Source organism: Orycteropus afer, unplaced genomic scaffold, assembly GCF_000298275.1.
Source record: "Orycteropus afer afer isolate SDZICR_OR568_19922 unplaced genomic scaffold, OryAfe1.0 scaffold00093, whole genome shotgun sequence".
Lineage (NCBI taxonomy): Eukaryota > Metazoa > Chordata > Mammalia > Tubulidentata > Orycteropodidae > Orycteropus > Orycteropus afer.
Window position 1 is genome coordinate 4,077,965 of NW_006921680.1, and position 17,685 is coordinate 4,095,649.

General features: G+C 40.2%; 1 protein-coding gene across 1 annotated transcript in view; it reads right to left on the minus strand.

Annotated features, from left to right (window-relative positions):
- RHOBTB3 (Rho related BTB domain containing 3) overlaps positions 1-17,685 on the minus strand; it is a 118,087-nt gene that overhangs the window by 34,036 nt on the left and 66,366 nt on the right. Inside the window, exons 8-10 of the mRNA XM_042781179.1 lie at positions 4,023-4,233; positions 303-469; positions 194-209 (exon numbers count right to left, since the gene is read on the minus strand). Of these exons, the coding sequence (XP_042637113.1) occupies positions 194-209; positions 303-469; positions 4,023-4,233 (394 nt within the window). The remainder of the gene's footprint in view (positions 1-193; positions 210-302; positions 470-4,022; positions 4,234-17,685) is intronic.

The following is a 17,685-nucleotide window of genomic DNA, read 5'->3' on the forward strand; positions in this document are numbered from 1 at the left end:
CTTAGGTCCTCCACAAGACTATAAACCCTCCCCTCCCCAGCCAGGTGGTGCGACTTCCCAGGCCCCTCTCAGGGACCTGTGAACCTCGCCCGGGCCCCTCTCGGGGGCCCGTAAACCTCCCCCGGAAACTAAGAATAAAAACGTCTCTTTAACCTCACTTTTGTGCGTCCTTTTCTCCTTACTGTGGGCTTACAATCAGCAATATATCTCTTAACAAACAAAAAAAATTTCACAAGAGTAGTATAATTTTTTACCAGGTTAAAAACAACCACCACCACCACCAGACACATAGAGGCAATCACCTTGGCTTTTTTGAGCAGGTCAACTATATCCAGGTTCATGGAGGCCAGTTCCCGGCTTGGCATGCTCTGTAGCTGTGTAATGATGAAAAGCTCACAGATGTGCTGCAGTCTGGACACCTGGTACATCTCAGCACAGATCAGGAGACACATGGCCTGGAAAATGCCAGCTAAGGAGAGAAGGGAAATAAAAGAAAGTAGGCAATAAAGCCATTTCTTTTATGATCTAAAAATGAACAAATAAATACGTGGAATGTAGACTAGAATGCCTAGAAAAAGCCTTGAATAAATCAGCATTCTAAACTATTACTCTGTTTTCAGAAAGAATCAGTTTCAGCCTTTTTACTGAGAAGTAAATCTACTTTATTTTTCATTCTCCAGTGAAGGTGATTCTGTATTTGCCATTAATAATCAATTCTAGTTACTGAGTAAACCTCTCTGCTAGTTAACCTAAATCCTTCTGATTTTCCTTCTGGCTTTCATCCCCAGATTTTTTTTTTTTTCTTTTAATACTGCCTTGTATGTCTGATTTTTAATGCAGTTCTTTTTCTTATCACACTTTAAGCTTCTTCCTTACTTTTGTAGCTATGGAACTTGAAACACCATGGAGTCAATTTTGACTCATAGTGACCTCCATTGGATTTCTGAGGCTGTTAATCTTTATGGAAGTAGATTGTCCCATCTTCCTTCTGCAGAGTCGCTGGTGGGTCTGAACTGCTGTCTCTCTGGTTAGCAGCTAACCACCTTATCCACTATGCCACCAGAGCTCCTTTTGGAACACTATGGATAATAAGTACTTGACATAATGAATAGATTACCTTTCTTTCTGTGGTTTGTCCATAGCATATGTTCCAGTGTCCAACTTAACTTTTTGATTATTTATTTTGATTCATTTCCCCCCACATCTTATACCAATTTTTATAGTGTTTTGTCCCATGATTATTTTTACTTTTCTTGGTATGTTTTCTAATCAGCAGGGTAAAACCTAAAATTAGCTTCAGTTACTCTAGTAAGAAGAAGACTGAAAAATCAAACTTCCATTATAATAATAAATAATAAATACTTATTTCCAATAAGAATAAATTCTTTCATTTTTACTGAGCAACTTATGCCTTTATCACTGACAGTAATAACTGTAATTGGCTCCAAAATACTCTATAGCTAGCTGCAAGACCAGAAATGATTCAATTAAAAAAGGAATTTTCAATTTTAGAACATCTAAAACCTTACACTAGAGGGCTCACAACTTGTTCAATATAAGAGATTTCACTAATAAACACAGGAAATCTTCCAAATCTAAAATAAAAGCAGTGAACCTGAAGAGAGATATGGTCTCTTATGAGTGTTTTCTTTTTGTTTCCTGAGGTGCTTGGTTGGGTTCTATAATCATGGTCTCAGGCTCCTGGACTGAGTCGCAAGAGGGTTGTTGTAGTTGTGTTTGTAGTGGGAGCCATCTGGTGGTTAAAGGAGAAAGGGTAAAGACTAATCAAAGAGAGCTTCCAAGCCTGCATACCAATGTTCCAGGCCTATTGAAAGGATTTTGCTATTTATTCCAGGTACCTCCAGCTAGCAGACTAAACATGTAAGAAGTGCTCCATCTTTTAGGTGCCATAGACAGTTGCTTCCCAATCAAAGATAGTCTAAGGTCAATGAATAGGGAAATAAATCCTACAGTCTGCTGGGTATTCTACCATCTTAGGAAAAGTTTTAGGAGAAACCAAACTAAGGTGGGCTTTTAAAAAATACCCTACAACACAGGAAGAGGTAACTATGGGGGAGGAAATGAGATGGGAGATGTTGCATTGTAGGAAATTGCAGTCAATGTCATGAGACAAAGTGTATGTGAGCTGCTGGATGGAAAGTGAATTTGCTCTGTAAACTTTCACCCAAATCACAATAAAAATAAAAATAAATAAAAATTAAAAAAAACCCTATAGCCTCTGCGCCACAGAGAAGACCAAGGGGTTCTCAGACTATTCAAAGTCTTAAAAGTGACTAAAGCAAAAGTCAGTTCCGAAAGCAACTGGCTGTGCCTCCTCCCCTTATGGAAGAGAGCTCTCTGCTCACATCTGTACTATTAGGCTACCCACTGGATACCACAAGAATCCTTCCATTTCCAGGGTGTCTACAACTGTCACCATACCATTGGTGCTGACTAAAAAATGTGAAACCCTGCCAGAGTCTTAGAGCCCATAGTTGTTGTTGTTGTTTGCCGTCGAGTCGGCCCCGACTCATAGCGACCCCTCCTTGGGTTTCCAAGGCAGTATCACTACGGAAGTAGGATTGCCCAACCTTCCTTCCGAGGAGTGCTGGTGGGTTTGAACCACCAGCCTTCTGGTGAGCAGTCAAGTGCCTTAGGCACTATGCTACCAGAGCTCCTCAGGTGTACCTAATTTGCTCTTCTATTTGAACTGACTGAAAATTTACTGCTGTACTGCGGTACAGTGAATTACTTAATATGGGCCTTCTAATCATGGTCTTTGTGACTCCTACAAGATGACTGGGTGGGACTCTGCAAATGTGAGGTGTTTGTGGCCTACCAAGGGGACTGGAGGAGCTCTGGTGGCATAGTGCCTAAGGCATTTGACTGTAAACCCACCAGCCACTCCTTGGAAGGAAGATTGGGCAATCTACTTCTGAAATGATATTGCCTCAGAAACCCAAGGAGGGGTCGCTATGAGTGGGATCTGACTCGATGGCAGTGAGTTAGTTTGGAAGCAGACTAGATAACTTGTGGATATAAATAAGGTACATAGCACCCTTGTGGGGGTGGGACCATGGAAATAAAGTGTACAGAACCCTAATGTAGGGATTATTCAGTTTTGCCATCTTACTAGGCTTAAGATGAGCCATCCCAAAGGAGGAAAGGAGGATCTCACTATCATCCAGAAAGAAGAGCCAGGAGTAGAGCGTATCCTTTGGACCCAAGATGCACCCAAGGCACTGAACCTCCTTGATCGAAGAGACAGAGAACTGTAACACCAGAGATGGTAAGAGGCAATGGCAAAGAAATGGTGGTAGCAGAAACAAGAGACTGGCACAAGATAGAATGGTGGGCTTCCTGGACCACATTGTGAGAAAGCTAAGTGCCTTCAGGCAAAAGACTCGCTGGCAGAGTGGGTTGCCTCTTTGACACCTATTGGCAGAACTAAGAGAGCTTTGTAACACTTGCCCAAGCAGGGCAGATCCAGTCCAAGGGGCTGGGTGGGGGGAGAGAGAGAGAGAGAGAGAGAGAGAGAGAGATATTCTCCTGCCTTTTGGGTGTGGCTGAGGGGAGGCTGCCCTGATCAAAGTATAATTTGTTACTTCTCTAATAAACCCCATAGTTCTGAGTATTATCTGTGAGTTCTGCAATGAACTGCAATTGTCTGTGGCCTTTGCAATGACTTCATTGAATTCAGCAGCAAAGTAAAGAGTGTGTAGGAAGGACGGTTGGTGTCAGAATTGGTGAAAAGTTTGGGGACTGGTGTCAAGTCTAATTTCCGCCTCATAGGAATCAGGCTTGGGCTGCTGATGTTGATCTCTATCCTTCTCCCCCACACCCCTCAGGAAGTTAGAGGAGGTCAGACATCATCCTCTAGTCATTTTTACATGCACCAATACCACTGCCAACTGCTTAGCACATTCCATGATGTCAACTCTGATAAACCTTAAACAAAAACAGATTTCACCATTGAAAAGGAAAGAATGGACTGTGAGATATTTAACACTTATATTGCTCACCTGGGCAACAGGAGTCTGTGTATAGGTACTCTAAAAATGACAGGAAAGTCTCTTTGGAAACACCATAAACTGGAATCAGAACACTCTTTGCTTCCATGTAATTACCATTAAACATGGCAGCCATCACTTCACAACGGGCCACCAGGATGGCCCTGTGGGCTGGCACTGTTGTACCTGCAAGGTCCAAAAGGGAAACAAAGACAACAGGTAACTAAGTAAGATAAATGTGTACAATTATTATTCTAGCAAGTTTCCTTCTAATTAGGCACTAAGCATTAGGCATAATGGTTTTTAAATGGAAAATAAACTGAGTTCAAAAGTTAACTTTGAAACCAATAATTTGCAAGTCAGGCAACTATTTTTTACTTAGTTTATATTTCCTAAAAATAGCTGCATGGAAATAAAATATTTTCGCTTCATGTTTTTATAATGAAATATTTTTCCTTCCAGTTGGCCTAAAATAACACCACCTCCCCTGTCCATGTGCTTCCCAAGAAAACAACACCATTAACCTTCTTGGCCATACTCATAGCACAGTGCTGCCCCGACTTCCCCTTACCAGAAACTGAAAACTAAAAAGCAAACCATCCTCGGCCTCACAGCAGGAATGTCAAGGGAGTCACTGTGGAGCCACGTGGATGGAGCATTTCAGAACTTACGGAAAATTTGCAAAGAAAAGACCTTAGTACTGTCTTTAGCACGCTACCTCCCTAGAGGACCTCTCTTTCCTAAATAAACCATATCAGCTTCTGGGAGAGCCAGAACTACTTTAAATGTGACCTCTCAGCCCAGGCTCCTCACCAAAGCTCATTAAATGAAACTGACTCTCTAGTTAAAGCTTATTAAGCTCTTCAGGTACTACTCCAACTCACAAAGGCAGCACCAGACCAAAGCACATGTGGCCCTGTGGGCTGGCTCAAGGGGTGCTGAGTAGTAACTACTCAGACAACATTAGGAAACCATGAGTCTATACTGCCAGCCTTCAGTTCAGTCTAGAACAGTGCAAAAGATCTTCACTGAACACCCACCATGTGCCAATTACCACATTTGGTTTCAAAGATGCAAACATGAGGAAGATAAATCTACCCCCATGTTGTAGCAGTCAAGCTTTTACTGTGGTAGAAAACACACAGTCTATTTGTGTGACAAAGCTGCCCCCCTCCAGAAAGCAACTCTAAGAGCCAAACCACTGTGCTCTGCCCAAGCGTCTTCACTGATGCATCCCTAAAATAATCATGCCTGTAAGGGGCACAAATTCTTCTCTAAAATATTCACAATTGGGTTTTCCATCCCCTTTAAACACCAAGCAAAGCATTTCTTGGCACAAGAGGGAAGAAAAGGGTTTCATCTAAGTCCAGCAGCTTTCTCCAAAGCCAATAACCCCCAAGACTCACAAGCAACACCTGACTTAGCATTTCTGGGTCCACTGATTAGCACTGTGAATAGGACAACCTCATCCCCCACTGAGCAATCTCACCTACAAGCAGGCATCCTTGCAGCTCCACTCTTTCTACTTCCTACTTCCCATTGGTTTTCATTGCAGGTAAGTGCCCTCAATGTTACAGTGTCTATCTATGGAGGAGGACCAGTTTCCGCAGTAAATGCATATGGAATATCCAGCATTTGTCTGTATTATTTGTATACAGCAGTTAACAAAGAATTCACACAGGTAATGTGATTTGACTTATAATTTTGAGGTTTTAAAATCTTAAATAGGGCAAGATTTTTAAAAAAAGAAGAAGAAGAAAGGAGAGGAAAATTATAAGTTGGATTTAAACAAACTAAATAACCTGTCATTTGGGTTAAGCAGAGGGATTGAAGATTGGCCAAAAAAATACCAAGTGGTTATGAGAGGGGGTTGGAATTTGAGAAATAACCTTGATATTTTAACAGAAATTTTCAGCTGATTAATGTGGTTACAATAGTTACAAAACCAGCAACAAAACACTCAGTACCTTAACATATTTTCAAACTCATTTCAAGCTCATTTCAAAAACCATGATACTTCCAGTGCAGAGAACATCCACTTCTAGTTCTCACCTTCTTAAGCTACTGTTTTGATACTATAAATTGTTTTACTGTGAAACTGTAATGCAATACTTCAGTATAATCATGTTTGTGAACACTACATAAAAATATGCTGAATGAAAATGATTCAGTGTTTATATACCAACCAGAAATAGGAAATCGCTCAAGAATTTCTTAGGGAGAAAAAGACAATTTTGGGGGTTTGGTATAATCAGGTTGTTGTTGTTGTTGTGTGCCGTTGAGTCGGCCCCAACTCATAGCAACCCTTCCTTGGGTTTCCGAGGCAGTATCACTACGGAAGTAGGATTGCCCAACCTTCCTTCCGAGGAGCGGCTGGTGGGTTTGAACCACCAGCGTTCTGGTTAGCAGTCAAGTGCTTTAGCCACTATGCTACCAGAGCTCCTATAATCAGGTTAGGCAGTGGTAACTAAAGATACCTCCACAAGACATCAATTTTCTAATTAAAAGATAAATATGTTCCTTGAAAATGTCAAGGCCCAACATATCTTTTTTCTTTTGTTGCTATTACAGTTTTAAGAAACATTTTATAAGGAAAAGAACTGTATGAGTAAACAAAATACACAAGCTCAAGTTTTCTAGTCATTTTGCATAAATTATCAAAGACATTTGTTTTTACTATACCTAAAATAAAATAGCATTTGTCATATCTTCGTCACACTATTTTCCAGCTTTCAAAAATACGATTTTTATTGTTTTATTCTGAAAACTCAATACTTGTTTAGCTCAAAAGACATTTAGAATATGTACTAAACTAGTAAATAGAGAAAGAATATAATTTTGTAAAAGTATTTTTCATGTGACACAGATTCAAATGTTGAAACAAACCCGCACCTTTCTATATCAGGTCTAAATGGTTACCATTACTAATTTTAGAATTGCTACTGTAGCTTTTTTATTTAATGGAAAATGATACAAATCCAAACAAGTTGGAGGTGGTAGTAAAAAAAAACATATCTAATGTATAACTATTACAGGGATATTAAATAGGTTTTAGTTCCCATGTCAAGTCCACCTAGTTGTTGGTGATGGTCTAGAACATTTTAAAAGCAAGATTCAATTCTGAACTTAGGTTCAGTAAGAAAGAATACAGTTATCAACCAGTGTTGGTTGCCACTGTAAGGGGAGGGGAGTGGAATGTACACTCCAGGCATCTGTTAGTCCTTTCTATGGCATAATTTCAATCTTTGTGATAACTCCAAGAGGTAAAAATTACTATCTCCATTTAGAGGTGAGGAACAAAGGGTCAGAAAAATAAAGTAACACAGCCAGACCTACTCAGGAATTATGCATGAATGCAATGATTCCAATCAAGTCTTTCTAACCCAAAGTCCATGTCACTACCACCTCATCTTTCTGGTGCATCAATGTTTCAGTTCTGGTCTAGATTGTTCGATGGAGTCTATTCTCAGTCAATTTTCATTAAATCTCTCATGATAGTGAGTCATATGCTAAAAACTGAAGTAAAGAAGCCAAAGACATTGCATATGGTGTGAAATTTATTATTGCATGAAGAGAAAACACTGTGTTTATATGGATCACAATTTAATTTGTAATTATCCTTTTCATTACTTCATATAACTTTATATAAAGAAAATCAAAGTTACATCCAAATGTGAATACTTTCATAAATGTAAATCTTTACAAATGTGTATTTTGCATTATAAGCATTTTAGGTAAAGTGTATAAAGAAGAAAACTGCAAATTTGTATGAAAATTTGACTATAATTTTTAAAATTAATTTATAATTAAGATTTGAGACAGGTTCTCATCCAACCATTACTCTGAGGGTTGATCAATATAAATAATATATAAATATTAAAAAAGTAAAGTTAAAATCTATTAATATTTTTCTTCCCCATCACAAAGTTACAGATACATTCACACTTCAAATAGCTATTTCATTTATACCAGATATATATATATTAGCTAATTCTTCAAGTGACACTGAGCTGCCTGTTAATATTGTAACTACAACTAAAATCCATAAGCCTAAATGTTGCCACTTTGAAAGGCATTAATATGACATAAAAAGTAAACTTCCACGCCAGGTGTAAATTTTGAGAATGACAAAAATATAAAATAGTATATATGAAAGAATACACTTTGACTTTAAACTGAGCTACAGCTATGAGTAAACCATTCTGAAAATCTATTTAACTTTTCTAGTAATGCTAACCAGATGTTTTAAGCACACTCTACACTAGTCTTGCAGTTACAAAAGCCTGGGTGCAAATTTCTGTTTCATCATCACTAGGTGACTAGTGCTGTGACATTGATCCAGTTACTTTACCTCTCTAGGGCTCCTTAACTGTTAGAATAATAATACCAAAACACAGAGCTGCTTGGAGACTTGAAGGAGCTCTGGTAGTATAGTGGTTAAGGCATTTGGCTGCTAACCAAAAGGCTGGTAGTTTGAACCCATTAGCTGCTCCATGTGAAGAAAAATAAGGTAGTCTGCTTCCATAAAGGTTTACAGCTTTGGATACCCAATAGGGGTCACTGTGAGTTGGAATCATCTTTATGGCAGTGTGTTTGGTTTTTGGTTTTAGAGACTTGATCTTTATGTATATAATCTCTAGCAGAGTTGCAGTCACAGCATCAGTGCTATTATTATTGTTAATATAAGAATTCTCAATACTAAAAAGTTCAATGGCTAGGAACAGATTTGGCTTTTGATTTGCACTATCTGGGCTTTGTGAATGTAGTTTAGAATATTAAAAACATGCAGCCATACCAAACTTCTGAGAAAAAATTGCAATAAAAGCATACTTAATGTTGACAAAGGTATGGTAAAAGCAGCACTCTCATATATTGCCAATGGAAATAGAAATTCGTACAATATTTCTGGACATATATAATTTAATAGCATATTTGGATCTTACAGATGTTCAAATCCTTTGACTAAAAATCTATTCTAAGAAGTATCCTACTTTTGGAGGGAGCTAATTACAATAAATCTTCAATGCAACTATTATTTGTAATATTGAAAAAGTAGGAAATACCTAAATTTACCTCAATAGTGAAAAATAGGACATAGCTACATAATGACATTAAAAATAGTGTTAACAAAAGGTTTTTAATATCATGCAAAATGCTTATGACACAAGTTTATAAATAAAGACTATATAGTTGGATAATTTATTACCTAGCCCTTTTTTCAAGAAGAAGAAAAATGACTGGAAGAAAATATGCCAAATGTCAATGGCGATTATCATAGGGAAGTAGGTGGATCATTGTATCTATGTGTTTATGTAGTATCTGACTATCATTTAGTGAGCAAATTATATCATTTTTCTAATAACCACTATGCCCATCTCATTCCCTAAAGGTAACCATTGTTCACAATGTTCCATATAAAAATATATTTTAAAGCATTTTTTATATTTTCTATAAATGGGATCATTTTGAGCACACTGTTATGTAACAATCACATATGACTTTCAAAATCAGAAAAAAATGCTTTCTTCACAAATACATATATTCAACTATTTGTTAGTCTTAACAAACAGATTTATCAATTAGATTACTTTGTCTCTAAGTCCTCTACCTTTTTCCTCCTTTACCTCTGTTTTTTTCTCACTTATTCCTATATATGTTAGAAGAATTCCAGAAGTACATCAGAGAATTGGCCCTAGTAAATTGAGCCTACTACCAGAGCAATTGAGTAACTACAGTGAAGTGAATTAACCATTTCATGATCCGTAGGATATATACTGCCCAGCGACATTTTCTGCTTCTGGTATCTAGTGGGAAGCAGTTATCCCACTGTTAGTGCATACTGCTATCAGTGGGGGCCATATAAATGCATGAATATGAAGAAATGGGCCTCATCCACCAGCACCAAAGACCCCTTGGGACATATGTATCTCGGTCATAGTATAAAAATCCATATTAATTTTTTTTAAAAAAGTTTTTTCATTTCATTCAAAAGGCCTTCCATTATTAAAAACACATGATTTCAACAACAAAAGAAAAAATTCAAAGCAGAAAATAATTTGGTCTTGAAAGGGTTAAAAATGCTCCATACATTCGGCAGGATAATGGACTCCTATTTAATCCCAGAAAAGGGCAAGAACTCCCTCAACTTCCTCCAACTCAAAATTTCTCCCTAGTATTCTCACTGCTACCCTGTAGGAGTGGGAAGAATCAAAGAAGAATGGTTATTAACACCAAAAGGGACCTTACAGTTTATATGATTCATCCGTCTCATATTACAAATGACTAGACTTGAAGGTCAGGAATGTTAAGTGACTTGCTCAAGGACTCACGTGGTTGGAATGAAAAGCCAAGTCTGAAGCCAACCACCACTTGTCAGTCAGTTGTCATGCCGTGGTGGACTGTGTGTTGCTGTGATGCTAGAATTTATCCCACTGATAATTCAAATACCAGCAAGGTCACCCATGGAGGACAGGTGTCCAGCAGAGCTTCCAGACTAAGACAGACTAGGAAGGAGGAGCTGGGGATTTTTCTGAAAATATTGGCCAGTAAAAACCTTATGAATAAACAACAGAACAATGTCTGATATAGTGCCAGGGGATGAGCCACTCAGGTATGAAGGCACTCAAAATATGACTAGGGAACAGCTGCCTTCTCAAAGTAAAGTCGATGTTAATGACATGGATAGAGTAAAGCTTTCAGGACCTTCATTTGCTGATGTGGCACAATTCAAAATGAGAATAAACAGCTGCACAAATATCCATTAAATAATTAGAGTGTAGAATTTAAGAAACATGAATGTAGGAAAACTAGAAGCTGTCAAAAGTGAAATGGAATAAATAAAAGTCAATATCCTAGGCACTAGTGAGCTGAAACGGACTGGTATTGGCCCTTTGAATCACACAAACATAGTTTACTGTATCAGGAATGACAAATTAAGGGGGAATGGCATCATTGTCAAAAAGAACATTTCAAGATCTATCCTGAAGTACAACACTATCCACCAAGGGTGACCCAGCTAGGATTTGAAATATCTTTGGCATACCTTCCAGCACCACAGCAACACATAAGCCGCCACAGTATGACAAACTGACAGATGAGTGGTGGACCACACTGCCAGTGTGCCAAAAGGGCAAGGAAGCCACATCTCCTGACCTCCTCTAACCCCACAAGAGGAAGACAGAATCACCATCAATAGCCCAGGGCCTATTACTGTAAGGCCAGACATGCTGCCTCCCACCAGCTCCTTCACCAACCCTTCTTCCCAAAGCACCCACCACCTCTCTCCTGGGTTAGATAATTTGCTGCAGTGGCTACACAGAACTCACAGATTATGGGGGTTTATTAGGGAAGCACCAGGCTACAATTCGAGTTCAGGAAAAACGCTCAGTCTCTCTCCCAGGCCACAGTCTCTCTCCTACTGGTCTCTCACAGTCTCTCTCCCAACAGTGAGTGTCCCTTGGTGTGTCACTCAGCAATGCATGTCTCTTACATCTCTTTCCCAGCAGCATGTGTCTTTCAGGAGCGTGTGTCTCTTTCAGCAGCACATCTTCCTCAACCAGCAGTCAGAGAGAGACTTCTTCTGCCTCTAGGAGGCCTCCTTTTGAGCCTGGCAGAGTGGCCAAACTAACCAATCATAACAGAATTCTAAGCACCTGAGAGAGAGCAGGAACCTCCCAGAACATTGCTTTGTGTTGTGCCCAATAGAAATACCCCAGGTGGATAACTTTTACAATCAGGAGCTCCTCAGTTGCTCACAGCAAATTCCACCAGAGAGATTACAAAGACTTATGGCTAGAAAAGTGATACCAGATAGTTTACTACACCACACAGTGATAGGACAATATCCATATGCCTTCAAGGAAGGCCAGTTTGTATGACTATTATTCAAATTTATGTACCAACTACTAGTGCCAAAGATGAAGAAATTGTAGATTTTTAACAACTTCTGTAATCTGAAATTGATCAAACATGCAATCTAGATGGATTGATAATTACTGATAACGAGAGAGTGAAGCTGGAATAACTGCAGCCAGAATGCTCCCTGGAAGTGAGAATGGCCAGACTTCATCTCACCTACTTTAGTTATTATCAAAAGGGACCATTCCTTAGAGAAGGATATCATGCTTGGTAAAGCAGAGGGTCAGTAAAAAAAAAAAAGGAGGCCCTCAATAAGATGGATTGACAGTGGCTGCAACGATGGGCTCAGGTATAGCAAGGATTGTGAGGCTGGCACAGGACCAGGGAGTGTTTCATTCTGTTTCACATAGGGACACTATGAGTCAGAGCTGACTCAACAGCAGCTAACAACAACAACAGAGAGTGAAAGTTGGAAACAAAGGATAGGTAGTTGGAAAATATGGTCTTGGTGACAGAAATGACACCTGAGATTACATGATAGAATTTGAAGACCAATGACTTATTCATTGCAAATATCTTCTTTCAACAGCATATACAGCAACTATACACATGGACCTCATGAGATGGATTACACAGGAATCAAATTAACTACATCTTTGGAAAGAGACAGTGGAGAAATTCAGTATCATCAGAACAAGGCCAAGGGCCAACTGCAGAACAGACCATCAATTGCTCATATGCAAGTTCAAGTTGAAGCTAAAGAAAATTAAAACAAGTCATGAGAGCCAAAGTAGGACCTTGATTATATACCATCTGAATGTAGAGAACTGATTTGATGCACTAAACACTATGAGAACAGAGGAGTTTTGTGGGATGAAATCAAGGACATCAAACATGAAGAAAGCCTAAAGGTCATTTAAAAGTTGAGAAAGGAAAAGATCAAAATGGATGTCAGAAGAGACCATGAAACTTGCTCTTGAATGGAGAGTTGCTAAAGCAAATGGAAGAAATGATGAAATAATAGAGCAGAAAAGAGTATTTCAATGTGCACCTTGTGAAGACAAGTGTTGTTGTTGTTGTTATGTGCCGTCGAGTTGGACCCAACTTATAGCGACCCCTCCTTGGGTTTCACTCCGGCAGTAGATTGCCCAATCTTCCTTTCGAGGAGTGGCTGGTGGGTTTGAACCACTAGCCTTCTGGTGAGCAGTCAAGTGCCTTTAGGCACTATGCTACCAGAGCTCCTCGTGAAGACAAGTACTACTCAATTATTTTGGAAACAATTCCTTCTATCCTCCTTGTATAATTGAAGGTATCTGACAATTCAGTTTTAAGTTTATGCTTTAAATGTACTGAAGTGACAAAATTATTAAGGAAGTCACTATTCTAAGGGACTATAGGGAACACAGAGATGTAAAGACATAGATCTTTTCTTTAGCAGTCACTGTAAGTTTTCTTCCCAGATCAGTAACTTTGGTTGCCTCTTATAGCTTAACTTCCAAAATAGAAGAGTGAGATCAATCTTCTGGAGAATAACCCAAGAATCTGTTTCTAAGTGATGATGGGGAGTTTCAAACACCCAAATCACCAATCAAGCTGACTTTGATAAAAAGGCAGATAGAAGACTAGAACATGAACCCTTAATCACTGTACCTTATTTATAGAAAATATTATGTAAAATCTCATATCGGTCAGCCCAGGACAAAGAACCAATAGTTGGCAGTCTTTATTCTTAGCATCACCCAGAAATGTCAGAGATGATCCATCTGATTAATAAAAACACTACAGGCTATTATAGACTAGAAAACATTCATCAGAATTCACCATGGCCCAGATGAGCCACCACTAGAAAAACTGTACCGTATGACCTTCAGATTCCTAATTTTTCCTGGTTATGAAAAGCAGTACCCTAGATTTGCATATGGAGTCCTGGGTGGTGCACACAATTAAGCTTTTGGCTACTAACTGAAAAGTTGGTGGTTCAAATCTACCTAGCAACATCTCAGAAGAAAGGCCTGGTGATTTGCTTCCAAAAGATCACAGCCACTGAGAACTCTACGAAGCACTGAAAACTAACTCTGACATACATGTTGCCGTGTGTGGTGGTTATGTTTTTGTGTCAACTTGGCTGGGCCTGGTTGAGTGGCTGGGCACCTGGTGGTAGTTATTCCCCATGATGAGCCTGGCAATGAACTCCATGGTGGGATCAACCGCAAGCAGCTGAGTAGCTGGCTTTGGGATGTGGTCTGCTTCCTGCTTTTAAGGAGAAGCCTTGGGGATGGTCTCTAGCCTATGGCACACTTGGACCCTCCACGTAGCCATGTCCTTGCTCAGCAGCCTGCTATGCTCTGCAGATCTTGGGACTTACAATGGACTTACATTAATGGCCTGCCATGTGGTTTGATAACATTGGGACTGTTCCTTTTCACTTGTCAACCTTGGGGCTTCACAGCCTCAGCAGCTAGCAGCTGTCTGAGTGAAGAAATGCCTCTAGCTCCAGTGGGCCGGGAGCAGGAGGCAGAGCTGGACCCCAAGGTTGAGGGGCTTTCACCCAGCCCTTAGAGCCTGGCACTTTGAACTTGGACTTAAAGCCTCCAAATTGTAAGAGAATAACCTGTTTGTTCAAACATTTGTGGTATATTTCTTGTCAGAGCGGCATTAGGTAACAAGAACAGAATTTGGTACCAAGAGAGTGGGATGCTGCTCTGACAGATAACTAAAATGTGGAAACAGGAGTGGAGTGCGTCCTTGACCCGAGACCCTAGCAGAGAGACTCCAGCATATGGCATGACAGACGGCAGGAGCAGAGCAAGAGACCGGCATGAGAGATGGCAGAAGAAGAGCCCAGAGATTAGTGTGAGAGATAGCAGGAGCAGAGCTGAGAGGACCGGCATGAGACAGCGACAGCCTTACCAGCCCATGGAGGAGAAAGCTTGATGCCTTTGGTTAGGTGGCTTCCTGGTGGAGTGGGTCACCTTCGGGCATTAATTGGGAAAAAGACTGGCATAGTAGCAGGTTGGCTGGCCCACAGAGCAAGAAAGCTGAATGCTTTGGCGGCAGGAAGATTTCTAGTGGACTGGGTTGCCCTCGGGCATTAATTGGCAGAAGTGGAGAGACCAAAGGAATGGAAGCAGAGCTGCCTCAGCCTTAAGGGTAGGACCATGGCCTTTGGGGGTGGAATGACCATAGCCCCCTAGGTTTCAAAGAGCCAGGCCTTCACCAACTTGGTTCTGGAGAATGAGGCTGCTCATTCATGTGACCCAGGGGGATAGAGCCATAGCCACTGCCCAAGAGTGAGGGGGTAGGGCTGCCATGCCCAAAAGGGAGAGGAATGGGGCCCACCAGGGCAAGGGGGTGAGGTCCCCACTCAGGAACTAGGGGACTGGAGCCACCCAGTGAGAAGATCTGTACAGATACCACCCAATGAAGATCTGTACAGATGCCAAGTTGACAAGGGGTAGAATTGTGGTAGTTATGTTTGTGTGTCAACTTGGCTGGGCTTGGTTGAGTGGCTGGGCAGCTGGTGGTAGTTATTCCCCATGATGAGACTGGCAGTCAACTCCATGGTGGGATCTACCACAAGCAGCTGAGTAGCTGCCTTTGGGAATGTGGTCTGCTTCCTGTATATAGGGAGAAGACTTGGGACTGGTCTCTAGCCTATGGCACGCTTGGACCCTGCACGTAGCCATGTCATTGCTCAGCAGCCTGCTATGTTCTACCGACCTTGGGACTTACAATGGACTTAAGTTAATGGCCTGCTGTGTGGTTTGGTAACATTGGGACTGTGCCTTTTTACTTGTCAACCTTGGGGCTTCTCAGCCTCAGCAGCCAGCAGCTGTCTGAGTGAAGAAATGCCTCTAGCTCCAGTGGGCTGGGAGCAGGAGGCAGAGCTGGACCCCGAGGTCGAGGGGCTTTCACCCAGCCCCTAGAGCCTGGCACTTTGAACCTGGACTTAAAGCCTCCAAATTGTAAGAATAAAGTCCTGTTTATTAAGGCCATCCCGTTCGTGGTATATATTCTTGTCAGAGCGGCACTAGGTAACCAGAACACCATGGGTCAGAATCAACTTGATGGTGACTGGTTTGGCAGTTTTTTCACTTTGTTGTTTTTTTAAGATTGTCATACAGTCATTGGAAAGGCTTGTCCCCACCTCATTCCCATTGTTTGAGCCTGCTCAGTACTAATCCAATCAACCCTTAAAAAAAAAGTATAGCCAAAGGAAAGACCTCAGGGTACCCAGAAAGTCACTTGAAAAACAGCATTCGGCCATTTCCTGTAGCATCTGTTGCCTTCTGTTCAGAATACAGAAACATTATCTCATCTTTTTAAACTGTACTTTTTTTCCCCCCGGAGTAATTTTGGAAAGACGTTTTATTTACAAATCATATTTATTCTCAACATGGATTTGGTCTTTTTTGTTAAGAATACAAAGCTTCTCAAATGACTTGTAAAAAATTATCTCTCTCTGTTTTTCTTGTACACATAGAGTATACCAAGCATTTTCAGTTAACACCTTTATCCACAGATATTTTTTTCCTAAAAGGTAATGAAAGGATTCTGTAATCACCATGGCTTTATCCCTGATAAGGCTTGTTCTACCTCTAATGAATGATTTATGAAAGCTGGCTTTAGATAATCTGGATTTTTATTTTGGCAACTAATAATTCAGGGTATGAAAATACTAGGGACAAAATGGAGTCAGTTTCAGGTTTCCCTAAAGTGATAAAAGGATTACATAAAGCCTGTATTCTCCTGTTAACTTCCCCCAACCCTGAATCATTTTTAAGTAGATCAAGGTCACTCTTATTGTCCCATTCTCAGTGTCCTAGGCTCATACTGCGTACAGTGCTGACAGTCACTTGGCAGAGAGCACTTCGGGAAGTTTCCAATTCACTGTTGGCCTTGGCTAGTGACCAAGGTTAAAAACAAAATGAATCTTTTTGGAGTGAGATTGGCAAAAGTAAATGACTATGTTAGCTGCCATACATTTCTATCATAAAATCAGAATAATATTTCCCTCCTAGTAATAGCCCACCTGAAGTTCTACTCAATTATTTTAGAAACAGTTCCTTCTATCCTTCTTGCATAATTGAAGGTACCTGACAAATCAGTTTTAAGGTTATGCTTTTAATGTATTGAAGTGAGAAAATTATCCAAGAGAATAATTAATAATGGACATTTAAACAGCTCATCTGTATTAAAATTAGGTACCATTACTTTCCCCCAGAGATGAGTAGCAGCCCTCAGTTGCTATGGTGATGACAATTCTCCATGTTGTGAGAAATAAATGCAGTAACATGTAGGCTTGATATAGGCCAGGCAGGACCCTCAACCCATGGTTAGTTCCTTTTGCTCAGGTAAGAAGATACAGAGTGGAATAAAATAAGCTATGAATCAACTCAATGGCAGTGGGGTTTTTTCAGGTTTGGTGGTACAATTAAGTGCTTGGCTGCTAACCAAAAAGTTGGCAGTTTGAATACACTAGTGGCTCCATGGGAGAAGGACCTGGCAAACTGATTACATCCTAGAAAACCCTATGAGGCAGTTCTACTCTGTCCTATGGAGTAAAGGTGAGTAAAAAATGACTTAATGGTACCCAACAACAACAACATGATTTTAAGGGGGCTGGTTTCAGAAGAATAAAAAAACTAGCATCTTAAAGAAATATATAATTACATATTACAGATGACCCCAACACTATTGATCCTTAAAAGTTAATGACGCAGAGTTCCGGCAAGATGGCAGACTAGGCAGAAGGATTGCACAGACCCTCTTCAACAAAGAAAAGGGAAACCAATTAACACAGACACAGAAGATAATC